The sequence below is a fragment of the Gopherus flavomarginatus genome, chromosome 20, assembly GCF_025201925.1.
Source record: "Gopherus flavomarginatus isolate rGopFla2 chromosome 20, rGopFla2.mat.asm, whole genome shotgun sequence".
NCBI classification, from domain to species: domain Eukaryota; kingdom Metazoa; phylum Chordata; order Testudines; family Testudinidae; genus Gopherus; species Gopherus flavomarginatus.
The window spans coordinates 3,243,708-3,269,559 of NC_066636.1; the positions used below are offsets into that span (position 1 = coordinate 3,243,708).

Here is a 25,852-nt window from a genome sequence, read left to right on the forward strand (position 1 = left end):
CTCTCCCTGAGACCTAAAGGCAATTTCCTTCGAACACAAAGCAAATAACTTAGTGGCACCAACCTGGATTTATTGAGCCACATCCTGGGCTGGTGTGAATCAGCTGTTGCTCCATTGGAATCAGTGGGGCCAGACCCCCAGTTGGTGTCAATGGACAATAGTTCCACTGGAATCAATGGGGCCAGGCCACTCAGCTGGTGTCAATCGGCCATAGCTCCACTGGAATCAGTGGGGCCAGACCCCCCAGCTGGTGTCAATGGACCATAATTCCACTGGAATCAATGGGGCCAGGCCACTCAGCTGGTGTCAATCAGCCATAGCTCCACTGGAATCAGTGGGGCCAGACCCCCCAGCTGGTGTCAATGGACCACAGTTCCACTGGAATCACTGGGGCCAGACCCCCCAGCTGGTGTCAATCGGCTGTAGCTCCACTGCAATCAGTGGGGCCAGACCCCCAGCTGATGTCAATCAGCCGTAACTCTACTGGCGTTTATTATTCTTATTTGTGTTACCATAGGCCCTCAGAGCCCTAGTCGTGTGTAAATCAGTATTGACCTCATGTCATTATTGCAATTTCCACCAGCCCTCAACCTTATGTGTTGAAATTGTGTTGACTAAAGGTGTAGGAAGCTTGGGAGAGAGAAAATTCTCCTTACGGAGCTATAGCACCTGTTAGCTCATTAGAGTATTCCGGGGAACTGACAATAGATTAAGGCCAAATTCTGGATTAGCCCAGTGTGAATAACTCTTTCCAGGTACCACATATGGTTTTTTCATGTTGCACAAGAGGGAAACCGAGGCACAAAGCAGGGACGTCTCCTTGCCCTAGATCACAAAGCAGGTCAGTGACAGAGCTGGGGCAAGAACCCAGGAGTCCTGGCTCACAGCCCCCCCATCCTCTAACCCTCTAGACCCCACTCCCTTCCCAGAGCTGGGGATTGAACCCAGGAGTCCTGCCTGGACTCTATTGCTCCAGCCACTAGACCACAATTGCTCTGTGACTTTAGGTGCATACCTGCCCCTCTGGGAGTCAGTGGTGGCTTCACTCTTCACTAGGAGTGGGGCTCGTGGGCAGACTCTTTAATGGTACCAGGGTCCGTACGAGCGAGCTGAGAATTCCCCCTCCCACTCGTGCAGGGTAGCAAAGTCCAGTGGTCACAGAAATGCAACAGAGTGGGACTGAAACGCGCTTGGGAACGGAACAAGTCTCCACTCAGCTGTCCTGCTACCGTGAGCTCCTGTTCTTACACTGTAACATTCAGCCTTGTTCCTAGAGCCAGTGCCCGCCCTATGACTCTTAAATCGAAGAGTTAGAAAGTGGTGCCCAAAAGGGGCCGGGGTCCCATTCCCCACCCCCCGCCAGCCAGTCCCACACCCTGGGGCCGGATGGGAGCTGCCATTGCCTAGAAGGCAAAGGCCCCATATCCCAGTCTCTGCTCCCCTGAGCCAGCCAATCCCCACAGCCTGTGGCTGGATCAGAGCTGGCGCCTCCGAGAGGGGAAAGGCCCCGTGCCCCAGTCCCCACCTCCCTGAGCCAGCCAGGTCCCCACCCTGCGGCCAGATGGGAACCGGTGCCCCCCTAGAGGAGAAAGCCCCATGCCCCATTCCCCACCCCCTGAGCCAGCCAGTCCCCACCCTGCGGCCAGATGGGAACCGGTGCCCCCCTAGAGGAGAAAGCCCCATGCCCCATTCCCCACCCCCTGAGCCATCCAGTCCCCCACCCTGGGACCAGATGGGAGCCGGTGCCCCGCTAGAGGGGAAAAGCTCCATGTCCCAGTCCCCACCCAGCCAATCCCTTGCACTTAAGAGAAAGTCTTTTAACCACTATACATTTATTGGAGTTGGTTACAGCCAGTCACACCTCACACCCACTCCAGCCACCCACCCAGCTCCCCCAGACATGTCCTGTTTCCCGCATCACAGCAGGCAGCAGCCATCTGTCAGAGCATCTCCAGACCCCTGCTCCCATTCAGCCGCATTTGCAAAGGCATCCGCCCCCCCCAGGAGGGTGGGGCTGCAGAGACGATTCCAGAGGGTCCCCGGGGGGCCCTTTTGAGGCTTGCAGCAGCCCCCGCAGCCCCACTGGTGGGTCTTGCAGCAGAAGTGACAGAACTTACCCCACTCCCCAACCTGCTGGGGCGAAGAAACCCGAGCTGAGCGCTAGGGCTCAGATAGCCGGTGTGTAATGACTGCACTTGTCCACCAGGAGGCAGTACTGCATGATACTGATGTCAGGAATTCATTCAGGATGCCATGGGGTCCCCTCCCAGAGCTGGGATAGGACCCCGGAGTCCAGGCTCCCAGCCCTGCCTCCCTGCTCAAGCACACACGCAAGGTCAGATCTGTTTCTATCCAGCAGCAGCTCTGGGCTCCTGGACCAGAAGGGCGCCAGCCCAATTCGGCTGGAACCAGCGCTGCCCAGTTCAGGAGATCTGCTCCCTGTCGGCACCAAACAAGGCAACATGACTTTAGTCCTGGCAGCTGCGCCCACCCCTGCAAAGGAGAAAGGAGACGACTCTGGCACTCACTGGGAGATTTTGCAGCCTGCTGCTGGCATCAAGATGCAGTTCCTCAGAGACCTGGAAGACAAAGGCGTCTGGCTAGAACCAATTCCAGCCTCTGCCCGATCATCCTAGTCGCCCTTCTCTGCACCTGCTCCAGTTTGGATTCATCCTCCTTAACCCTGCGAACCCAGCACTGCACACAGTGCTCCAGAGGGGTCTCGCCAGTGCCTTGTCTCCTCATAACACTTCCCTGTCGCTACTGGAAATACCTCACCGGACACATCCTAGGTCTGCATGAACCTTTTTCACGGCCACAGGTTCAGAGACATCCTGGGATCAACCAATACACCCGGCGAGTTTAGGCTTGACATTAGGCAAAGGTTTCTGACCATCAGAGCAGTGAAGTTCTGGAGCAGCCTCCAAAGGGGGCAAAATATCGACTAATCCCAAGACTGAGCTTGATACGTTTATGGAGGGGATGGTCCGATGGGGCTGCCTATGGAGAATTCTTCTCCAGGTGTCTGGCTGGTGGATCTCGCTCACCTGCTCAGGGTCTCACTGGGAGCTATACTTGGAGCAGGGAAGGAATTTTCCCCTGGATCAAATTGGCAGAGATCCTGGAGGAGGGGGGGGATGTTTGCCTTCCCCTGCGGCCAGGGGTGACTCCAGGCCCCAGCACACCAAGGGCGTGCTTGGGTCGGCATACCACGAGGGGTGCTCTGCCAGTCACCAGGAGGGTGGTAAGCCTGTGAGAGGTCCGCCAGAGCCGCGGAACCGGCGACCGGGAGTGCGCCCCCCACGGCATGCTGTGCTTGGGGCAGAGAAATGTCTAGAGCCGCCCCTGCCTGCAGCATGGGGCCCAGGTCACTCGCACATTTAAATTAGTGGATTCTCTGTAACCCATCATTGGCGGGAGATGCTGCTCCGAAGGCCCAGCCGTCCCATCTGGGGCCCTTCTCTCTAGTCACCCGTGGTGGAGCAGGGGAAGAGCCAGTTACTCCTCCTGTGCTGTAACTGAGGCTCTTTGAGTTGTGTGTCCCTGGGGGTGCTCCACCAACCATCTCCTCCCCCCTGCTTCGGAGCTGTCAAACACTCTGTTGGGGGGCGGGGGCGATGTCGGACTGCACAGCGCTAGACACACATCCCGCTGACGGTCCGAGTATGCAAGAACAACCAGCCTCCTGCAAGGACTGGAGCAGTCTGGAAGGTTGAGAGCCCCTGTTCTCTCCCGTTCCTTATTCCCCTTGGACAAAGCATCATCTCTGTTAAACTGAAACATTTCAAGATCTTTGCATGTTAAACTCAAAAGTAGCCAGGAAATCTGGCTGCCGGTGAAAGTGATGGGGCTGCACTAATGCTGCTGACCACCAGGGGGTGCTGTGGCACGGCAGGTGGCTGGGGAGTCCAGGGCTGTTCCTGGGGCTGGTGTCACTGGTCACACTGGGAGGTGATAGTGATGCTGGTTATTGATCATTGCAGGGAGTCAGAGTCGCTTGGGCAGGAAGCAGGGCTTTTTGCTTTTACTGGGGAGCAATGGGGTGTAGTGGGTTAGGACAGAGTGGGCGGGGGGAGCTGGGAGCCAGGACTCCTGGCTTTGTTTCCTGGCTCTGAGAGGGGAGTGGGGTGTAGGGCATAGAACAAGGGTGACTGGGACTCTGCCGCTGTGTTACCAGAATCACCATTGAGAGGCGTTATCTCAAACAAATGTCTTAAGGTCTCTGCACTTGCCGTCAGTGGCCCTCTGAGACGGGCCCTCACTTTGCAGTCAATGCTGGCCCAGTGCCCCAAGGCGGCCCCAGGGGGCGCTCTGCTGCAGGGAGCTGGGTGGGGCTCTCCCCATGCAGTCACTGCTGGCCCCAATACCCCAGTGTGGCACTAGGGGGCGCTGTGCTGCAGGGAGCGGGGTGGGGTGGGGTCTCTCCCCTGGCAGTCAGGGCTGGCTGCAGTGCCCCAGTGAGGTGCTAGAGGGCGCTGTGCTGCGGGGGGGCAGGTTGGGGTGGGGCATCTCCCCTGGCAGTCAGGGCTGGCTGCAGTGCCCCAGTGCGGTGCTAGGGGGCGCTGTGCTGCGGGGGGGCAGGTTGGGGTGGGGCATCTCCCCTGGCAGTCAGGGCTGGCTGCAGTGCCCCAGTGCGGTGCTAGGGGGCGCTGTGCTGCAGGGAGGGGCAGGTTGGGGTGGGGCATCTCCCCTGGCAGTCAGGGCTGGCTGCAGTGCCCTAGCATGGCAGTCGGGGGCGCTGTGCTGCAGGGAGTGGTGTCGGGCACAGCCCCACAGGGAATGGGTGACAAGCACATGGCACTTGAGAATAAAGACACACACTCCATGTCTAGGCAGACACTTTATTGGGGTTCAGCAGGAGGGTTAGCATCCCCCTGAACCCAGGCAAATTCAGCCCCAGGCTGGCTTCGATCTGCTCCCAGGAAAGGCTGGGGACTCTCATGGTGCCACCAGAGTGACTGGCAAAGGGGGTCAGAAGGTGCAGCAGATCCCACAGCCTCTCATATCAGGACAGCAGTTACAGCAGAAGCGACATCCAGCGAAACTCTGAGCCGTCAGGAAGAGATGGAGAGATTAGAGTGAGGCCTGCCCTGAACCGACCCCCCGCCTACCTTCTCCCAAGCCACTTTCCCTTCGCAGAGCCAGGGACACAACCCAGGAGTCCTGGCTCCCAGCCCCTCTACACTAACCACCAGACCCCGCTCCTGTCCCAGAACTGGGGACACAACCCAGGAGTACTAGTTCTCAGCCCCCCCTGCACTAACCACTAGACCCGACTCTCCTCCCAGAAATGGAGACACAAGCCAGGAGTGCTGGCTCCCAGTCCCCTCCCAGCTTTTCCCCAACCTCTTATTCCCATGTGGTGTTGGAGACACTTTTTGATCTGTATAGAAGAATTTAATTTTTTTAAGGTTTTTGAGAGGGGAGTACGGTCTAGTGGTTAGACCAGAGTGGGCGGGAGCAGAGGAAGGACAAGACTGGTAATCTGGACTCCTGGGTTCTATTCCTGACTCCCAGGAATGAGTGAGTGCTAAAGGGTTATGTTCTCTGCAGGGTGTCAGAGTTCACAGACTGACCCTTTGCTGGGCAGGAGTAATGCTTCTTGGTAGAAGATATTATTGGGGTTAACCCATGCAATATTATAGGTGTTAAACTGTGGAACTGATTGCCACAGGATATGTTGGAGCTGGGACTCCCTACCACAGAGTTTCCTGGGGTTAGCCTGTGGGACTCCCTACCACTGGATATTAATGCAGTCAACCTAGGGGACATTTTAGACATAAATCTGTCAAACCACCTGCCACAGGATTTTACTGGCATTAGCCCATGGCACCCAGCATACCCCTCATCTCCCCCCATCAGTACCAGCAGTGACAAAAGTGAAGCCACCTCCCCCTACTCACCGCTTCTCTCTTCACCATCACCTTGGACTCGCCTAGGCCCTCCTCCATGTGCTGGGACTCGGAGCCCTGTCAGAGTAGGAGAGCAGGGAGTCACTGGTGCCCGTGTTTGTTTGACCAGCATTTGCGGCTCCCGAGGGATCACAGGGAATCTAATGCCCGTCTCCAAAGCACGTCCTGAGTGGACTGCTGGGCTCTGTCCCCAGCTGTGGCAGGGGAGCGGGGTCTAGGGGTCAGAGCAGAGGCGCTGGAAGTCAGGAAACCTGGGGTGTGTCCCTGACTCTGGGAGGGGAGGGAAATCCATCTCATTAGAGCAATGGAGGGAGAAGTAGGCAGGGGGGTCTGAGAGGCAGGACTGCTGAATTCCCACTTCTGCTCCTGCCTTACTGTGTGACCAGGAGAAAGTCACTTCCCCAGGCAGTGCCTCAGTTTCCCCTCCCACCTTTTACTATATCAGAATCTCTTTGCGGCAGGGTCAGCCTCTCGCTGTGTGTTTGGACAGCACCTGGCACACCAGGAATGGAACAGGGTCCCCCACTCACATTGGCCAGGGATGCTCCACGAATTCCCTCAGCGCAAAGGAGGGACACGAACAGGAGCAGGACAGCCAGCATCTGGACTCTCATCTTCTCTAGCGGTTGGGTCTTCTCTGCAAACAGCTGAGTGGAGCTGAGAACTACAGGGGCCTGTATTTATTCACTAGCTCAGAGCCCTCCTGGCCAGTGGAGTCAGTGATTGGCAGGGGAAGGGAGATTCCAGTAAGGACGGGGCTGGATGAACAGCTGTTTACCTACGATCCACGTCTTTATGGGAAAAGACTCTTGTGGTTACAAAATATTGGACATTTTTACCGAAATGCTTCCATCTGTAACCAGGTGACAACACCCTCTACTAGTCAGTCCTGATTCTCAGCCCGCACTCTGATCTGCTAGACCCCCCCAAAGTGGGGTGGAACGAGGGTTGCCAGTTTTGGTTGGACGTATTCCTGGAGGTTTCATCACATGACAGAATCTTTCATTAAAGCTTAATCCCCAGTTCCAGGAGACAGCCTGGAGGGTTGGCAACCCTGGAGCACCCAGGTATCCTGGCTCCCAGCTCCCCTGTTCTGACCCATTACACCCCACTTCCCTCCAGACCTGGTGCTGGAACCCAGGTGTCCTGACTCCAATTCCCTTTAACACCCTTTCACACCACTCCACAGTCTGGCCATCCTGTTTGGAGGACACAGGCCAATATTTTCAGACTTTGGCCAGAGATTTTGACTGACTCCATGTTCAGCTGGATCAGCTTGGAGAAGATTCTCGCAGATGCTGCTCTCCCAGACTCCAGGGCTGTGGGGACTTGTCATTAGTTATGTTACAGAGGTGCATCAATAGACCCCAACAGATCAGGCTGGGCCAGGCTGGGCGCTGCCCTAACACAGCGAGAGACAGTCCCTGCCCCAGCTGAGGAAACATTTTGAAAAAAACAAATTCACTTCTGTGACAAAGTGGGGGGTTTTCTTGGTGTTCCCGTGTTTTCCAGTGGGTTGCAAGCAGAAGGAGTGTCCCCAGGTGTTACTGGTGTAACGAGGTGAGGGGAGAGGGAGTTTGTTGTTACAGGGGACCTGAGAGGGAACTTGGGACCCCGGCCGATGGCCTGCAGGATGGAGACCCCAACGACTGGTGACCTGGTGACCCAGAGACCCAGCTCAGGAGTCACAGCTGGTTCTGGTCAGTGCGAGGACAATGGGCTGCGAAGAGAGAACCCCGGTGACCTGACCAGCCAGCTCCAGCCAGAGGGAGGCTGAGAGAAGACGAGACCCAGGCCATCCTGTTTACGAATGTGTTTACCTAGAGAGAAGACAATGGACAGAGTGGGGTTTGGGGCCGGGAATATCGGAGGCCCAGCTGGGAAGCAGGGGGGCTCTGGGCTGGAGAGGGGGAGCAGGCAGAGTCCACCTGGATGCAGGGGAGACTGAGATGTGATGTGCTGAGGGAGGCCAGGCCTGAGGACCTGAGAGTTTCCTATGCTGTGTTCAACCCTCAATAAACCCTCCTGTTTTATGCTGGCTGAGAGTCACTCTGGGCTAGAGAACAGGAGCATCAATCCCTTGGGGGGTGGAAGCCCGGGGGATCCAGAGCAAGTGGACTCCCTGAGGAGGCCCACGGCGAGAGGCAGGTGTGCTAAGGCTCAGAGAGGTGCGGCTCCAGGAGGTGGACAGGCCTGACCAGAGAGAGAGTGGAACCCCGAGAGGGGCTGTCACACTAGAAGGGGCACCCCCCCCCGGACCACACAGGGCCACAAGTGGGCACGATCTGTGAGTTCGTGACAACTTCATTTCAGGTCATTCCAAAATTTCTCTTTGAAATGTCTGTTGGCCTTGGGTTTTCTCTTTTGTGTGTATTTTTCCTGTTTGTTTTATTTCAGCTCTGTTGGCTATTTCAGATCATGTCAGTAGCCGCGGGGCATAATATGCACTAGACTCCAAGATTCCAAGGCAGAAGGGACCATTGTGATCATCACATCTGACCTCCTGTGGCATATGGGCTGGAGAACGGCCCCCAAATAATCCCTAAAGCGGATCTTTAGAAAAGACGTCCAATCCTGATTTATACATTGCAGTGATGGAGAACCCGCCCTCCACCCCCGCCCCGCTTGGTAAACTGTTCCAGTGATTCATTATCCTCACTGTTAAAAATCCACCCCTTTCCCCTCTGAATGTATCTAGCTTCATCTTCCAGCCATCGGATCATGGTACACCTTTCTCTGAGAGACTGAAGAGCTCGTTATCAAACAGCTAATTCTTCCAAGACTCCTCGCAGGCTACAACAGGTGCTTATAAACGACTCCGGGCATGTCACCATGTGAGAGAACAGAGCACGGGACGGATTCTATTCTGGTAACACGACACAGTAACTGAAATCGTCCATTTGTTTTATTTGATTTTGTTCTTAAATCCATCAGGGCAGCTGCTGCTCAGGGCTGATCAGATACCTGGCCTCTCCTGTCGCGCGGAACAGCTGCCTTCTGTTCTCAGGCGCTAGCTCGCTCCGCGCTCGGGTGGGGACGGCTCTCTGAGCGAGGAACTGCCCCTAACCTGGAGTGTCTCCTGTTCTGTGTTGCGGTGAACCAGTGGGGTAATTTGACAAATTTTCCATGACATGGAAATTCCCAGTTTCTAACAGGGCTCACAGGGCTCAGATCCTGTCAGGTCTACAAGCAAATGCTGCTCAGCCACTGGGGAGTGGAGTCTAGGTCCCAGTTCGAGTGACCGGCTGCAGGATCCCAGGGCTGAGCTAGCAGCGGGCTGCGGGTCGGGAGTGAGGGGCTCCGGCAGAGCTGGTGGGGGTGGGGAGCATAGAGGAGCCCATGTCGAATGTCTCTACCTCGCAGGCTGTCAGAGACCTGAGCTAATAAAGCGGAGCCGCGAGCGCTGGATTTACACCCTGACAAGATGTGATCAGCCCCCTCTGCAGACAGCACAGCTGGGCAGGGGGTGTGTGGGCTCTGCCGTGCAAACCGGGGTCCTGCCTTAGAGGGGACGTGCAGCCCCCAGCTCTGCGGCTCTGCCAGGCACTGACAATCTCGCTGATTCCAGAGGGGTCACACCAAGAGTAGCGCTGGCCCCGCTCGTTCTAGGCTAGCAACTGGAAGGGGTCCTGAAACCAGGGGTGGAGAACCCAGGAGTCCTGACTCCCACCCCTCCTAGATCCCACTCCCCTCCCAGAGCTGGGGCTAGTCCGGACTCCCAGCCCCTTCCTGACACCCTGTGTGGGGCATTCCCAGATTTGCAGCCCCAGAGCTGAGATCTTGGCCTGTTACTGGAACATGCCTGGTTAACGATTAACCCCTGAACCCGCCTGGGAGCCGGGCATGGGCCAGGGGCTGGATCTTTGCTCTCTGCCCCTCACCTGCTCCCCGCAGGGTGTCTGAGAAGTGGGGCGACCTGGCCTTTGAATTTAGGGGTGTCTAGGCATCTGGGCCATTTTTAATCCAAAACTGAAGGGATGAATTCCCTCCCCCCTCCGGCTATGCTGGCAGGTCAATGGGGAGCAGACTGTGATATCACCTCTGTACATGACATTAGTCAGAGTCCTGGTGTACCCCAACTAACTCCCAGGGGCAGGCAGTCCCCCTGAGTTAACCCTGCTACTATCCAGTGAGAGGAAGTTTGGGGGTTAACCCCACTTATACCCAGCGGCAGGAAGTCCAATAGATTAGCACTACAAATATCCAGTGTCAGGGAGTCATGTGAGTTAACCCACTAATACCCAGTGGAAGAGGATCCCACCGGTTAACAGGACCAGTGCATACTGGCACGGAGTCTCGCAGGTTAACAGCACTAATACCCAAAGAAAGATAGTCCTGCCATTTAACAACACCAAAACGTAGTGGGAAGGAGTCTCACAGCTTAACCCTGGCAATACTCACTGGAATGGAGTCCTACATGCTAACCCCTCCAGTACCCAGTGGCAGGGAGTCCCATGGGTTAACCCCCTTAGACACAGAAGCAGCCCTTGAAATCTGGGTGTGGATGGCAGGTCACCCTGAGCTCAGTCACTGCCATGTGCTCCAAGGCCCCGTGCCGGCCCTGCACTGCAGCAAAGACGCTGCTCAGCATTTCAATAACTGTGTCAGTCTGTGGCCGAGCTCCGGGCCTACGGGCCGGGGAATTGCACCGCGGGGCTGCAGGCTGGGGCTGTTTATCAGTCAGACCCCGAGCCGAGCTGTCACAGTGCCTGGTGGCCTAGATTCGCTCAGAAAGTGAGCTCAGCACAGCCCCTGCAGTGTGAGCATGAGACGGGGAACAGGAGAAAGGACAGGGGCAGGCCAGGGCCAGCTGCATATAGACCATTCCCTGACTGCAGCAATCTCTGAGCCACCACCTCCCTGGATGGGATCTCGCGCTAGGCCACAACAAACGGGACCTAGACAACACTCCTGGGGGATGAGCAGCATTTCCTCTGCTGACCCGATGGGATCCAATCCCTGTGAGGAGACGTGTCTGAAAGAGCGACTGTCTCTGGCTGTGTCTGGGCAGCGCCCGCCACAACAGGGCCCTGATCTGTTGGGGTCTATCTGTGCAGCTCTGTAATATAACTAATGACAAGTCCTCACAGCACTGGAGTCTGGGAGAGCAGCACCTTCAGGAATCTTTTCCAAGCTGATCCAGTCCATCAAAAATTGCCACAAACACCTGAAAATGTTGCCCTGTGTCCTGCAAACAAGAAGGCCAGAGCGTGGAGCATCTTAAAGGTTGCTCCCCATTCCCCTGTCAGCCAACCTGGGTGTGGGGGGGGACATTAGCCCCATGGGTTTTGGATTAAATATGGCCCAGATCTCTAGAAACCCCTAAATTCAAAGGCCAGGTGGCCTCACTTCTCAGATACCCTGCGGGGAGTGGGTGAGGGGCAGACAGCAAAGATCCAGTCCCTGGCCCATGCCCAGCTCCCAGGCGGGTTCAGGGGTTAATCGTTAACCAGGCATGTTCCAGTAACAAGCCGAGATCCCGGCACTGGGGCTGCAAATCTGGGAATGCCCCACACGGGGTGTCGGGGAGGGGCTGGGAGTCTGGACTAGCCCCAGCTCTGGGAGGGGAGTGGGATCTAGTAGGGGTGGGAGTCAGGACTCCTGGGTTCTCTACCCTTGGCTTTAGGTTCCCTTGTGTGTGCTGGCCTAGAACCAGTGGGAGGAGCCCTACTCGCGGTGTGACCCCGTCTGCTTACAGCAGCCGGGATTGTCAGTGCCCGGCAGAGCTGCAGAGCTGGGGCCTGCACGTCCCCTCTAAGGCAGGACCCCGGTTTGCGCAGCTGAGTCCACACGCCCCAGGCCCTGCTGTGCTGTCTGTGGCGGGGACTGATCAGATCCTGTGAGGTCTCTGACAGGCTGCAAAGTAGAGACATACGGCACTGGGCCCCCCTGGGCTCCCCGACCCCACCAGCTCTGCTGGAGCCCCTCACTTCCCCATCCCCCCACAGCCCCCTGCTAGCCCTGCCCTGGACTCCACACCCACCTCTGCCAGAGCCCCTCAACCCCACCCACAGCCCCCTGCGTGCCCAGCCCTGGGCTCCCCCCCAGCTCTGCTGGAGCCCCTCACTCCCCTCCCACAGCCCCCAGCTAGCTCAGACCTGAGCTTCCCTCACTCCCAGCTCTGCTGCTGCCCCTTAATCTGGACTTAGAGCCCCCTGCTTGTCCAGCCCTAGGCTCCCCCCCAGCTCTCCCCGAGCCCCGAGCCCCCCCCAGCCCCCTGCTTGCCCAGCCCTGGGCCCCCCCAGCTCTCCCCGAGCCCCCCCAGCCCCCTGCTTGCCCAGGCCTGGGCCCCCCCCCCCAGCTCTGCCCGAGCCCCTCACTCCCTCTCCCTTCACAGCCCCCTGCTTGCCCAGCTCTGGATTCCACACCCACCTCTGCCAGAGCCCCTCACCCCCCACCACAGCCCCCTGCTTGCCCAGCCCTAGCCCCCTCAGCTCTGCCTGAGCCCCTCACTTCCCCTTCCCCTCACAGCCCCCTGCTAGCCCAGCCCTGGGCTCCCCCCCAGCTCGGCCAGAGCCCCTCACTCCCCCCTCCCCCCACAGCCCTCTGCTTGCCCAGCCCTGGGCTCCCCCACAGCTCTGCCCGAGCCCCTCACTTCCCCCTCCCCTCACAGCCCCCTGCTAGCCCAGCCCTGGGCTCCACCCCAGCTCTGCCAGAGCCCCTCAATCCTCCTCCCCCCGCAGCCCCTTGCTTGCCCAGCCCTGGGCTCCCCCGCAACTCTGCCAGAGCCCCTCACCCCCACCCACAGCCCCCTGCTTGCCCAGCCCTGGAATCCCCCCAGCTCTGCCAGGGCCCCTCAACCCCCCCCCCACAGCCCCCTGCTTGCCCAGCCCTGGGATCTCATGGGTGCCCACACGAACCAGGGACTACACTACACTCCCGGTGGATGAGCAGCATTTGCTCTGTAGACCCGACAGGATCTGATTCCCTGTTTGAAACTGAGAATTTCCAGTTCTCAGGGTATTTGTGTCAGAGCGTCCCACTGGTTCACCCCAACACGAACAGGAGACGCTCCGGGCAGATCCCAGCTTTGCGCTGGAGGGGGGTTCCCCGCTCGGAGAGCCAACCCCACCCGAGCGCGGAGCGAGCTAGCGCCTGAGAACAGAGCGCAGCCGCTCCGAGCGGCAGGAGAGGCCCCTGGCTTTTCCCTTCCAGACCCACAGAGTCAGGAGCCCCCCACCCTGATCATTGGTCTCAACAGCCTCACTATAGCCCTGCTGGGGGCGCTCAGCCTGGACGTGGGACTGCCTGCTAAGAGACTCCTGCCCCCATGGCCACCCGGGTCCCTTCGAAAGCTGCCCGGGAAAGGCCAAAGGGCATCAGACCCCAAAGACAGGACGGAGAAGGGGCCTGGCTGGCGCAGGGAATGGGACACAGGGCTGCTCACGTCTAGGGGGCGCCGGCTCTGCTCCGACAGTCTCAGGGGCAGGGACGGGGCCAGGGGAATTTTTGCAATTTCAGGATCTTTGCAAGTTAAGCTGTGAGCATCCAGGAAAACTGGCTGCTGGTGAAAATGACGGGGCTGCACTAATGCTGCTGACCACCAGGGGGTGCTGTGGCACGGCAGGTGGCTGGGGAGTCCAGGGCTGTTCCTGGGGGTGGTGTCACTGGTCAGACTGGGAGGTGATAGTGATGCTGGTTATTGATCTTTGCAGGGAGTCAAAGCCGGGAGGAAGCAGCACCTCTTCTATAATCCTTGTAGTGGGAAGCAGGGGCGTCCAGTGGGTTACAATGGAGGGAAGGGGGGGCTGGGAGTCAGGACTCCTGGGTTCTCTCCCTGGCTCTGGGAGGGGACTGGGGTACAGGGCATAGGACATTGGTTCTCAAACTGGGGGGCATGAAGAAATTCCAAGGGGGGGCACGCAGCTGTGAAATTTTCATAAAATAAAATTATCATCGTAACCATTATTTTTTATTCATTATTTAATAGACCCGAGGTGGGCAAGCCGTATCTGGCCCGTGAGACCATCCTCATAGACTCCTAGATTTAAGGTCAGAAAGGACCATTATGGTCATCTAGTCTGACCTCCTGCACAGCGCAGGCCACAGATTCTCCCCCACCCACTCCTGTAACAAACCCCTGACCTACGTCTGAGCTATTGAACTCCTCAGCTCGTGGTTTAAAGACCTCAAGGTGCAGAGAATCCTCCAGCAAGTGCCCCGTCCCCCACGCTGCAGAGGCCCGGCCCTTGAGCTCCCGGTGGGGGAGGCCAGCCTCCAGCCCCACCCCCGCTCTTCCCCCACCCACCTCCCAGGTTTTCCAATAAGCCAGTCCTGCCACTCTGAGCGGCATGGCAAGGGGGCAGGGAGTGGGGGGAGGAGGGGTTGGATAAGGGGCAGGAGGTCCTGGGTGCAGTCAGGGGACAGGGAGCGGTTGGATGGGGCAGAGGTTCTGGGCGAGCAGTCAGGAGACAAGAAGCAGGGAGTGGGGGTTGGATAGGTAGTGGGGTCCCAGGAGGGGGAGGTCAGGGGAGAAGGAGCGGGGGGGTTGGATGGATGTGAGGTCCTGGGAGGGGGTGGTCAAGGGACAAGGAGCAGGGGGGGTTGGATGGGTGTGAGGTGCTGGAAGGGGGCGGGGTCCCAGAAGGAGCAGTCAGGGGAGAAGGAGCAGGGGGGTTGGACGGGTGTGATGTCCTGGGAGGGGGGGGTCAGGGGACAAGGAGCAGTGGGGTTGAAGGGGGGGCGGGGTCCCAGAAGGAGCAGTCAGGGGACAAGGAGTGGGGGGGTTGCATGGGTGTGAGGTCCCGGGAGGGGGCGTCAGGGGACAAGGAGCAGGAGGTTTCAATTATGAATTGAATTTACTAAAAGGCAGGTTGGATGATGGTAAAGGGGGGGTGAGGGTTTCACGAAAATTAAAAAAAGGGGCGTGATGCTGAAAAGTTGGGGAACTAATGGCATAGAATGTGCTGCAGGGGGTGGGGTCGGGCACAGCCCCACAGGGAATGGGTGACAAGCACATGGCATGTGAGACTAAAGACACAAACTCCACGTCCAGGCAGACACTTTATTGGGGCTGAGCAGGAGGGTTAGCGTCCCCCCCGAACCCAGTCACTCGGTGCCAGGCAATTGCAGCCCCAGGCTGGCTTGGATTTGCTCCCAGGCAGGTCTGGGGAGGTTCTCGGCGCCCGCAGGGTGACCGGCAAAGGGGGTCATGAAGAGCAGCAGAACCCAAAGCCACCGTTCCCAGGACAGCAGTTATAGCAGAAGTAACAGACAAAATATTTTGCCTTCTGGAAGAGATGGAGAGACTAGAGTGAGGCCTGCCCTTAACTGACCCCCCAACTACCTTCTCCCAAGCCGCTTTCATCTCTGAGAGCCGGGGACACAACCCAGGAGTCCTGGCTCCCAGCCCAACTGCACTAACCACTAGACCCTACTCCCCTCCTCTCCCAGATTTTCCCCAAACTATTATTCCCATTTGGTGTTAGAGGCACCTTTTGATCTGGGAGCGGAGTGGGGGTGTAGTGGTTTGTTTGGGGGCTGGAGGGCACAGAGGAAGGACAAGGCTGAGAATCAAGACTCGGGTTCTATTCCAGACTCCCAGCAATGAGTGAGTGCTAAAGGGTTATGTTCTCTGCAGGAGTCAGAGTTCACAAACTGACCACTGCTGCCTTCTGCTGGGCAGGAGAGATCCTTGTGGGTGGGATATTATTGAGATTAACCCATACTACAGTGTCGATGTTAAACTGTGGAACTCATTGCCACAGGATATGTTGGGGATGGGACTTCCTACCACAGGGTTTCCTGGGGTTAGCCTGTGGGACTCCCTACCACAGGATATTAATTCAGCAAACTGGGGTCCTGCCTTACAGGGGACGTGCAGCCCCCAGCTCTGCGGCTCTGCCAGGCACTGACAATCCCGCTGATACCAGAGGGGTAAAACCACGAGTAGCGCTGGCCCCGCTCATTTTAGGCTAGCAACCGGAAGGGGTCCTGAAACCAGGGGTGGAGAACCCAGGAGTCCTGACTCCCATCCCTCCTAGATCCCACTCCCCTCCCAGAGCTGGGGCTAGTCCGGACTCCCAGCCCTTCCCTGACACCCTGTGTGGGGCATTCCCAGATCTGCAGCCCCAGAGCTGGGATCTCGGCCTGTTACTGGAACATGCCTGGTTAACGATTAACCCCTGAACCCGCCTGGGAGCCGGGCATGGGCCAGGGGCTGGATCTTTGCTCTCTGCCCCTCACCTGCTCCCCGCAAGGTGTCTGAGAAGTGGGGCCACCTGGCTTTTGAATTTAGGGGTGTCTAAGGATCTAGGCAGTTTTTAATCCAAAACTCAATGTGCAAATATACCCCCCCCCTCCCAGCTGGGCTGACAGGGGAGTGGGGACACTCCACACTCTGGCCTTCTTGATGCAGGACACAGGGCAACATTTTCAGACATTCATGGAAATGTTCAGACTCCATGTCGCTCTTTCAGACACGTCTCCTCACAGGGATTGGATCCCATCGGGTCGGCAGAGGAAATGCTGTTCATCCCCTGGGAGTGTTGTCTAGGTCCCGGTGCTCCTCTACACTCCTCGCCCCCACCAGCTCTGCCGGAGCCCCTCACTCCCGACCTGCAGCCCCCTGCTAGCTCAGCCCTGGGATCTCGTGGCCGGTCACTCGAACTGGGACCTAGACTATACTGCCCCGTGGCTGAGCAGCATTTGGTCTGTAGACCCGACGGGATCCGAGCACTGTGAGCCCTGTTAGAAACTGGGAATTTCCATGTCATGGAAAATTTGTGTCAAAGCTCCCACTGGTTCACTGCAACACAGAACAGGAGACTTTCCGGGTTAAGGGGCGGTTCCTCGCTTGGAGAGCCGTCCACACCTGAGCGTGGAGCTAGCTAGCGCCTGAGTGCAGAACAGAGTGCAGCCTCTGAGAACAGAGTGCAGCCTCTCCCAGCGACAGGAGAGGCCAGGTGACTGATCAGCCCTGAGCAGCAGCTGCCTGGACGGATTTAAGAACAAAATCAAATAAAACGAATGGACGATTTCAGTTACTGTCTCATGCTATCAGAATAGAATCCCGATATTCCCGGCCCCAAGCCCCACTCTGTCCATTGTCTTCTCTCCAGGTAAACAGGGTCGCAAAGAGGGTGGCCTGGGTCTCCTCTCCTCTCAGCCCCCCTCGGGCTGGAACCGGCTGGTCAGGTCACCGGGGTCCTATCTTCACAGCCCATTGTCCTCCCACTGGCCAGAACCAGCTGTGACTCCTGAGCTGGGTCACCAGGTCACCAGTCGTTGGGGTCTCCATCCTGCAGGCCATCGGCCGGGGTCCCAAGTTCCCTCTCTGGTCCCCTGTAACAACAAACTCCTTCTCCCCTCACCTCGTTACACCAGTAACACCTGGGGACACTCCTTCTGCTTGCAACCCACTGGAAAACACGGGAACACCAAGAAAACCCCCCACTTTGTCACAGAAGTGAATTTGTTTTTTCCAAAATGTTTCCTCAGCTGGGGCAGGGACTGTTTCGCTGTGTCAGGGCAGCGCCCAGCCTGGCCGGTCTGATCTGTTGGGGTCTACTGATGCACCTCTGTAACATAACTAATGACAAGTCCCCACAGCCCTGGAGTCTGGGAGAGCAGCATCTGTGAGACTCCTCTCCAAGCTGATCCAGCTGAACATGGAGTCAGTCAAAATCTCTGGCCAAAGTCTGAAAATATTGGCCTGTGTCCTCCAAACAGGATGGCCAGACTGTGGAGTGGTGTGAAAGGGTGTTAAAGGGAATTGGAGTCAGGACACCTGGGTTCCAGCACCAGGTCTGGAGGGAAGTGGGGTGTAATGGGTCAGAGCAGGGGAGCTGGGAGCCAGGATACTTGGGTTCTCTAGGGGTGCCAACCCTCCAGGTTGTCTCCTAGAACTGGGGATTAAGCTTTAATGAAAGATTCTGACATGTGATGAAACCTCCAGGAATACGTCCAGCCAAAACTGGCAACCCTCGTTCCACCCCACTTTGGGGGGGTCTAGCAGATCAGAGTGCGGGCTGAGAATCAGAACTGTCTAGTAGAGGGTGTTGTCACCTGGTTAGAGATGGAAGCATTTCGGTAAAAATGTCCAATATTTTGTAACCACAAGAGTCTTTTCCCATAAAGATGTGGATCGTAGGTAAACAGCTGTTCATCCAGCCCTGTCCTTACTGGAATCTCCCTTCCCCTGCCAATCACTGACTCCACTGGCCAGGAGGGCTCTGAGCTAGTGAATAAATACAGGCCCCCGTAGCTCCCAACTCCACTCAGCTGTTCGCAGAGAAGACCCAACCCCTAGAGAAGATGAGAGTCCAGATGCTGGCTGTCCTGCTCCTGTTCGTGTCCCTCCTTTGCGCTGAGGGAATCCGCGGAGCATCCCTGGCCGATGTGAGTGGGGGACCCTGTTCCATTCCTGGTGTGCCAGGTGCTGTCCAGACACACAGCGAGAGGCTGACCCTGCCCCAAAGAGATTCTGATACAGTAAAAGGTGGGAGGGGAAACTGAGGCACTGCCTGGGGAAGTGAGTTTCTCCTGGTCACACAGTAAGGCAGCAGCAGAAGTGGGAATTCAGCAGTCCTGCCTCTCAGACCCCCCTGCCGACCTCTCCCTCCACTGCTCTAATGAAATGGATTTCCCTCCCCTCCCAGAGTCAGGGACACACCCCAGGTGTCCTGACTTCCAGCACCCCTGCTCTGATCACTAGACCCCGCTCCCCTGCCACAGCTGGGGCAGAGCCCAGCAGTCCACTCAGGACGTGCTTTGGAGACGGGCATCAGATTCCCTGTGATCCCTCGGGAGCCGCGAATGCTGGTCAAACAAACACGGGCACCAGTGACTCCCTGCTCTCTCGCTCTGACAGGGCTCCGAGTCCCAGCGCACGGAGGAGGGCCTAGGCGAGTCCAAGGTGATGGTGAAGAGAGAAGCGGTGAGTAGGGGGAGGTGGCTTCACTTGTGTCACTGCTGGTACTGATGGGGGGAGATGAGGGGTATGCTCGGTGCCATGGGCTAACGCCAGTAAACTTCTGTGGCAGGTGGTTTGACAGATTTATGTCTAAAATGTCCCCTAGGTTGACTGCATTAATATCCAGTGGTAGGGAGTCGCACAGGCTAACCCCAGGAAACTCTGTGGTAGGGAGTCCCAACTCCAACATATCCTGTGGCAATGAGTTCCACAGTTTAACACCTATACTATTGCATGGGTTAACCCCAACAATATCTTCTACCAAGAAGCATTTCTCCTGCCCAGCAAAGGATCAGTCTGTGAACTCTGACATCTTGCAGAGAACATAACCCTTTAGCACTCACTCATTGCTGGGAGTCAGGAATAGAACCCAGGAGTCCTGATTCCCAGTCTTGTCCTTCCTCTGTTCCCACCCACCCCCGATCTGACCACTAGACCCCAATCCCTTCCCATAAGCCTTTAAAAATTTAAATCTTTCTATACAGATCAAAAAATGTCTCTAACACCACTTGGGAATAAGAGGTTGGGGAAAAGCTGGGAGGGGACTGGGAGCCAGCACTCCTGGCTTGTGTCTCCATTTCTGGGAAGGGAGTGGGGTCTAGTGGTTGGTGCAGGGGGGGCTGAGAACTAGTACTCCTGGGTTGTGTCCCCAGTTCTGGGACAGGAGCGGGGTCTGGTGGTTAGTGTAGAGGGGCTGGGAGCCAGGACTCCTGGGTTGCGTCCCTGGCTCTGGGAAGGGAAAGCGGCTTGGGAGAAGGTAGGCGGGGGGTCGGTTCAGGGCAGGCCTCACTCTTGTCTCTCCATCTCTTCCTGACGGCTCAGAGTTTCGCTGGATGTCGCTTCTGCTGTAACTGCTGTCCTGATATGGGAGGCTGTGGGATCTGCTGCACCTTCTGACCCCCTTTGCCAGTCACTCTGATGGCACCATGAGAGTCCCCAGCCTTTCCTGAGAGCAGATCGAAACCGGCCTGGGGCTGAATTTGCCTGGGTTCAGGGGGATGCTAACCCTCCTGCTGAACCCCAATAAAGTGTCTGCCTAGACATGGAGTTTGTGTCTTTATTCTCATGTGTCATGTGCTTGTCACCCATTCCCTGTGGGGCTGTGCCCGACCCCACTCCCTGCAGCACAGCGCCCCCGACTGCCATGCTAGGGCACTGCAGCCAGCCCTGACTGCCAGGGGAGATGCCCCACCCCAACCTGCCCCCCTGCAGCACAGCGCCCCCTAGCACTGCACTGGGGCACTGCAGCCAGCCCTGACTGCCAGGGGAGATCCCCCACCCCAACCTGCCCCCCCGCAGCACAGCGCCCCCTAGCACCGCACTGGGGCACTGCAGCCAGCCCTGACTGCCAGGGGAGATGCCCCACCCCAACCTGCCCCCCCGCAGCACAGTGCCCCCTAGCACCGCACTGGGGCACTGCAGCCAGCCCTGACTGCCAGGGGAGATCCCCCACCCCAACCTGCCCCCCCGCAGCACAGCGCCCCCTAGCACCGCACTGGGGCACTGCAGCCAGCCCTGACTGCCAGGGGAGATGCCCCACCCCAACCTGCCCCCCGCAGCACAGCGCCCCCTAGTGCCACACGCTTGGGCACTGGGGCCAGGCCTGTGGGCAACGTGAGGGCCCCTCTCACAGGGCCACTTACTGCAAGTGCAGAGAGCTTAGCAGGTTTGCTGAGATAACGCCTCTCAGTGGTAAGGCTGGTAACACAATGGAAGGGTCCCAGGCACCCTTGTTTTATGCCATTGGTTCCACAACTTTTCGGCGTCACGCCCCCGTTTTTAATTTTTGAGAAACCCTCACCCCCCTCACGTCCCCTTTACCATCATCCAACCTCCCTTTTAATAAATTCAATTCATAACTGAAACCTCCGGCTCCTTGTCCCCTGACCCCCCCCCTCCCGGGACCTCACACTCGTCCAACCCCCCTGCTACTTGGCCCCTGACCACTCCTCCTGGGACCCCACCCCCTCTCCAACCCCCCTGCTCCTTGTCCCCTGACTCCCCCCAGAACATCACACCCATCCAACCCCCCCTGCTCCTTGTCCCCGATTGCCCCCTTCCAGCACCTCACACCCATCCAACCCCCCCTGCTCCTTGTCCCCTGACCCCCCCTCCCACGACCTCACACCCATCCAACCCCCCCTGCTCCTTGTCCCCTGACCCCCCCTCCCACGACCTCACACCCATCCAACCCCCCCTGCTCCTTGTCCCCTGACCCCCCCTCCCAGGACCTCACACCCATCCAACCCCCCCTGCTCCTTGTCCCCGATTGCCCCCTTCCAGCACCTCACAACCATCCAACCCCCCCTGCTCCTTGTCCCCTGACCCCCCCCTCCCGGGACCTCACACTCGTCCAACCCCCCTGCTCCTTGGCCCCTGACCACTCCTCCTGGGACCCCACCCCCTCTCCAACCCCCCTGCTCCTTGTCCCCTGACCCCCCCCTCCCGGGACCTCACACTCGTCCAACCCCCCTGCTCCTTGTCCCCTGACTCCCCCCAGAACATCACACCCATCCAACCCCCCCTGCTCCTTGTCCCCGATTGCCCCCTTCCAGCACCTCACACCCATCCAACCCCCCCTGCTCCTTGTCCCCTGACCCCCCCTCCCACGACCTCACACCCATCCAACCCCCCCTGCTCCTTGTCCCCTGACCCCCCCTCCCAGGACCTCACACCCATCCAACCCCCCCTGCTCCTTGTCCCCTGACCTCCCCCTCCCAGGACCTCACACCCATCCAACCCCCCCTGCTCCTTGTCCCCGATTGCCCCCTTCCAGCACCTCACAACCATCCAACCCCCCCTGCTCCTTGTCCCCTGACCCCCCCCTCCCGGGACCTCACACCCATCCAACCCCCCCTGCTCCTTGTTCCCTGACTTCCCCCTCCCACGACCTCACACCCATCCAACCCCCCCCCCCTGCTCCTTGTCCCTTGACCGCCCCCTCCCAGGACCTCACATCCATCCAACCCCCCCCCACTCCTTGTCCCCTGACCCCCCCTCCTGGGACCTCACACCCATCCAACCCCCCCTGCTTCTTGTTCCCTGACCTCCCCCTCCCAGGACCTCACACCCATCCAACCCCCCCTGCTCCTTGTCCCCGATTGCCCCCTTCCAGCACCTCACATCCATCCAACCCCCCCTGCTCCTTGTCCCTTGACCGCCCCCTCCCAGGACCTCACATCCATCCAACCCCCCCCACTCCTTGTCCCCTGATCGCCCCCTCCCGGGACCTCACACTCATTCAACCCCCCCTGCTCCTTGTCCCCTGGCCCCCCCTCCCAGCACCTCACATCCATCCAATCCCCTTGCTCCTTCTCCCCTGACCTCCCCCTCCTGGGACCCCACTACCTATCCAACCCGCACTCCCTGCTTCCTGTCTCCTGACTGCTCGCCCAGAACCTCTGCCCCGTCCAACCGCTCCCTGTCCCCTGACTGCACCCAGGACCTCCTGCCCCTTATCCAACCCCTCCTCCCCCCACTCCCTGCCCCCTTGCCATGCCGCTCAGAGTGGCAGGACTGGCTTATTGGAAAACCTGGGAGGTGGGTGGGGGCAGAGCGGGGGTGGGGCGGGAGGCTGGCCTCCCCCACCGGGAGCTCAAGGGCCAGGCCTCTGCAGCGTGGGGGACGGGGCACTTGCTGGAGGATTCTCTGCACCTTGAGGTCTTTAAACCACGAGCTGAGGAGTTCAATAGCTCAGACGTAGGTCGGCGTTTGTTACAGGAGTGGGTGGGGGAGAATCTGTGGCCTGCGCTGTGCAGGAGGTCAGACTAGATGACCATAATGGTCCTTTCTGACCTTAAATCTAGGAGTCTATGAGGATGGTCCCACGGGCCAGATACGACTTGCCCACCTGGGGTCTATTAAATAATGAATAAAAAATAATGGTTACGATGATAATTTTATTTTATGAAAATTTCACAGCTGCGTGCCCCCCCCTTGGAATTTCTTCATGCCCCCCAGTTTGAGAACCAATGTTCTATGCCCTGTACCCCAGTCCCCTCCCAGAGCCGGGGAGAGAACCCAGGTGTCCTGACTCCCAGCCCCCCCTTCCTTCCATTGTAACCCACTGGACCCCCCTGCTTCCCACTACAAGGATTGTAGAAGAGGTGCTGCTTCCTCCCTGCTTTGACTCCCTGCAAAGATCAATAACCGGCATCACTATCACCTCCCAGTCTGACCAGTGACACCACCCCCAGGAACAGCCCTGGACTCCCCAGCCACCTGCCGTGCCACAGCACCCCCTGGTGGTCAGCAGCATTAGTGCAGCCCCGTCATTTTCACCAGCAGCCAGTTTTCCTGGATGCTCACAGCTTAACTTGCAAAGATCCTGAAATTGCAAAAATTCCCCTGGCCCCGTCCCTGCCCCTGAGACTGTCGGAGCAGAGCCGGCGCCCCCTAGACGTGAGCAGCCCTGTGTCCCATTCCCTGCGCCAGCCAGGCCCCTTCTCCGTCCTGTCTTTGGGGTCTGATGCCCTTTGGCCTTTCCCGGGCAGCTTTCGAAGGGACCCGGGTGGCCATGGGGGCAGGAGTCTCTTAGCAGGCAGTCCCACGCCCAGGCTGAGCGCCCCCTACAGGGCTATAGTCAGGAGGTTGAGGCTAGTGATCAGGGAAGGGGCTCCTGGCTCTGCAAGTCTGGAAGAAGGCAGCCAGGGGCAGGTGGACGCTCCCTCAGTGCTGGGGGGAAGCGATGAGGAAGTCACTTTTCTCCATGGGGTGATCCTGCGCACGAGCAGGGACTGGGAACACGCAGCCCCCTGCTCCCCGGTGCAGGGATGGAGCAACGCAGCAGGACGCCGTCTCTCCCCTCACTGCTCCCAGACCCTGCGGGCATCTCGGCCCGGCTTAGCTCTAGGGCCCTCTGTTGTGAATGGGCCCGTTAGCTGCAGAAACAGACTTTGGTTGGCTAGAATGATCCCTTCCCCTGGGAAACTGCCTGGTTAGCTGGCAAAGGGCAGGGACTGTCTCTGGCTGTGTCTGGGCAGCACCCGGCACGATGGGGCCCTGATCTCAGCTGAGGCAGGGTCTATCTCTGTCTGTGTCTGGGCAGCACCCGGCACGATGAGGCCCCAATCTCAGCTGGGCCAGGCACGACGGGGGATTTCTAGTTGTTATTGTGACACAAAGCCTGACTCTTGGCAATCCCAGCACTAAGTGGCAGGGACGGGAGGCTGGGGGTTGTTATGTTTAGAGGAATAGTAAAGGGTTGCACACAGCGTTGTTTTTGCAGGTTGCACGCATTGCACCCCTACCCCCTGGGTGCTCACCTTGATTTTCAGACTCCCTGCAACCCCCCACCTCCTCCCTCAAGCCAGGGGCTCCGTGTGCCCCCCTCCTCCCCCTGCCATAAAATTGAACCCCTCCAAGGTGACTTGGAGGCTATGACAGGGGCTTATAACTGACAGAGGCACATTATAATGTGAGAGAACAGAGCATGAGACGGATTCTATTCTGAGAACACGACACCGTTGAAATCTTCCATTCCTTGTGTTCGTAAAATCCGTCAGGGCAACTGCTGCTCAGGGCTGATCAGACACCCGGCCTCTCCTGCCGCTCGGAGCGGCTGCGCTCTGTTCTCAGGCGCTAGCTCGCTCCGCGCTCGGGTGGGGTTGGCTCTCCGAGCGGGGAACCCCCCTCCAGTGCAAAGTGGGGATCTGCCCGGAGCGTCTCCTGTTCGTGTTGGGGTGAACCAGTGGGACGCTCTGACACAAATACCTGAGAACTGGAAATTCTCAGTTTCAAACAGGGAATCAGATCCTGTCGGGTCTACAGAGCAAATGCTGCTCATCCACCGGGAGTGTAGTGTAGGCCCCGGTCACAGTGGGCAACCATGAGATTCCAGGGCTGGGCTAGCAGGGGGCTGCAGGGGGGGGGAGGGGGAGAGAAGGGGGAGGGGAAGGGGCTCTGGCAGAGCTGGGTGTGAGGAGCCCAGGGCTGGGCAAGCAGGGGGCTCTGGGTCCAGGTTAAGGGACAGCAGTAGCAGGGCTGCCCAGAGGATTCAGGGGGGCTGGGGCAAAGTAATTTTGGGGGCCCCTTCCATAAAAAAAGTTGCAATACTATAGAATATTATAGTCTCGTGGGGGCCCCTGTGGAGCCCAGGGACTGGGGCAAATTGCCCCACTTGCCCCCTTCCTGCCCCCCAGGCAGCCCTGAGCAGCAGAGCTGAGAGTTGGGGCAGCTCAGATCTGAGCTAGTCAGGGGCTATGGGGAGGAGTGAGGGGCGCCAGCAGAGCTGGTCGGGGCGGGGAGCCCAGGGGAGCCCCGTCCTGTATGTCTCTACTTTGCAGCCTGTCAGAGACCTCCCAGCCCCTCCCTGACACCCCCGTGCGGGGCATTCCCAGATTTGCAGCCCAATTAACCCTTGAAACCTCCTGGGAGCCAGACATGGGCCAGGGGGCTGGATCTTTGCTTTCTGCCCTTCACCCGCACCCCACAGGGTGTCTGAGAAGTGGGGCCACCTGGCCTTTGAATTTAGGGGTGTCTAGGGATCTGGGCTGTTTGTAATCCAAAGGTAAAGGGGTGACTCCCCCCGCCAGTCTATGCTGGTAGGGGAATGGGGATCTGGTTGTGATATCACCTCTGTACATGGCATTACTCAGAATCATGGGGTAACCCAACTAAATCCCAGGGGCAGGGAGTCCCAAAAGTTAACCCTGCTACTATCCAGTGACAGAAAGTTCGGGGGTTAACCCCACTGATACCCAGCGGCAGGAAGTCCAATAGATTAGCACTACAAATATCCAGTGTCAGGGAGTCACGTGAGTTAACCCACTAATACCCAGTGGAAGAGGATCCCACCGGTTAACAGCACCAGTGCATACTGGCACGGAGTCTCGCAGGTTAACACCACTAATACCCAAAGAAAGATAGTCCTGCCATTTAACAACACCGGGCGGCCTAGATTCGCTCAGAGAGAGCGAGCTCAGCACAGCCCCTGCAGTGTGAGCATGAGACGGGGGGCAGGAGAGAGGATGGGGCAGACCAGGGCCAGCTGCACCTAGACCCTTCTCTGACTGCAGCCGTCTCTGAG

At 58.3% G+C, this 25,852-nt stretch overlaps 2 protein-coding genes across 2 annotated transcripts; one reads left to right on the forward strand and one right to left on the reverse strand.

Annotated features, from left to right (window-relative positions):
* Positions 1-4,906: 4,906 nt before the first annotated feature.
* Positions 4,907-6,526, reverse strand: LOC127038004 (hepcidin-2-like). The gene is made up of 3 exons (XM_050930327.1): positions 6,443-6,526; positions 5,904-5,969; positions 4,907-5,046 (listed from the first exon to the last, which is right to left on the reverse strand). Exons 1-3 carry the CDS (start codon positions 6,524-6,526, stop codon positions 4,972-4,974), a joined length of 225 nt encoding a protein of 74 aa, XP_050786284.1. The 3' UTR covers positions 4,907-4,971.
* Positions 6,527-18,150: 11,624 nt separating this feature from the next.
* On the forward strand, positions 18,151-19,722 carry LOC127038003 (hepcidin-2-like). Its single transcript, XM_050930325.1, has 3 exons — positions 18,151-18,251; positions 18,724-18,789; positions 19,648-19,722. The coding sequence occupies exons 1-3, from the start codon at positions 18,168-18,170 to the stop codon at positions 19,720-19,722; spliced, it is 225 nt and encodes a 74-aa protein (XP_050786282.1). The 5' UTR covers positions 18,151-18,167.
* The last annotated feature ends 6,130 nt before the right edge of the window (positions 19,723-25,852 follow it).

Excerpts from the sequence above, each read along its gene's own strand:
- LOC127038004 (XM_050930327.1), bottom strand. The coding sequence starts at position 6,526 with ATGAGAGTCCAGATGCTGGCTGTCCTGCTCCTGTTCGTGTCCCTCCTT. Across the intron at positions 5,970-6,442 it reads GTGGAGCATCCCTGGCCAAT|GGCTCCGAGTCCCAGCACAT; the intron begins GTGAGTGGGGGA and ends CTACTCTGACAG. Across the intron at positions 5,047-5,903 it reads TGATGGTGAAGAGAGAAGCG|AGTTTCGCTGGATGTCGCTT; the intron begins GTGAGTAGGGGG and ends CTGACGGCTCAG.
- LOC127038003 (XM_050930325.1), top strand. The coding sequence starts at position 18,168 with ATGAGAGTCCAGATGCTGGCTGTCCTGCTCCTGTTCGTGTCCCTCCTT. Across the intron at positions 18,252-18,723 it reads GCGGAGCATCCCTGGCCGAT|GGCTCCGAGTCCCAGCGCAC; the intron begins GTGAGTGGGGGA and ends TCGCTCTGACAG. Across the intron at positions 18,790-19,647 it reads TGATGGTGAAGAGAGAAGCG|AGTTTCGCTGGATGTCGCTT; the intron begins GTGAGTAGGGGG and ends CTGACGGCTCAG.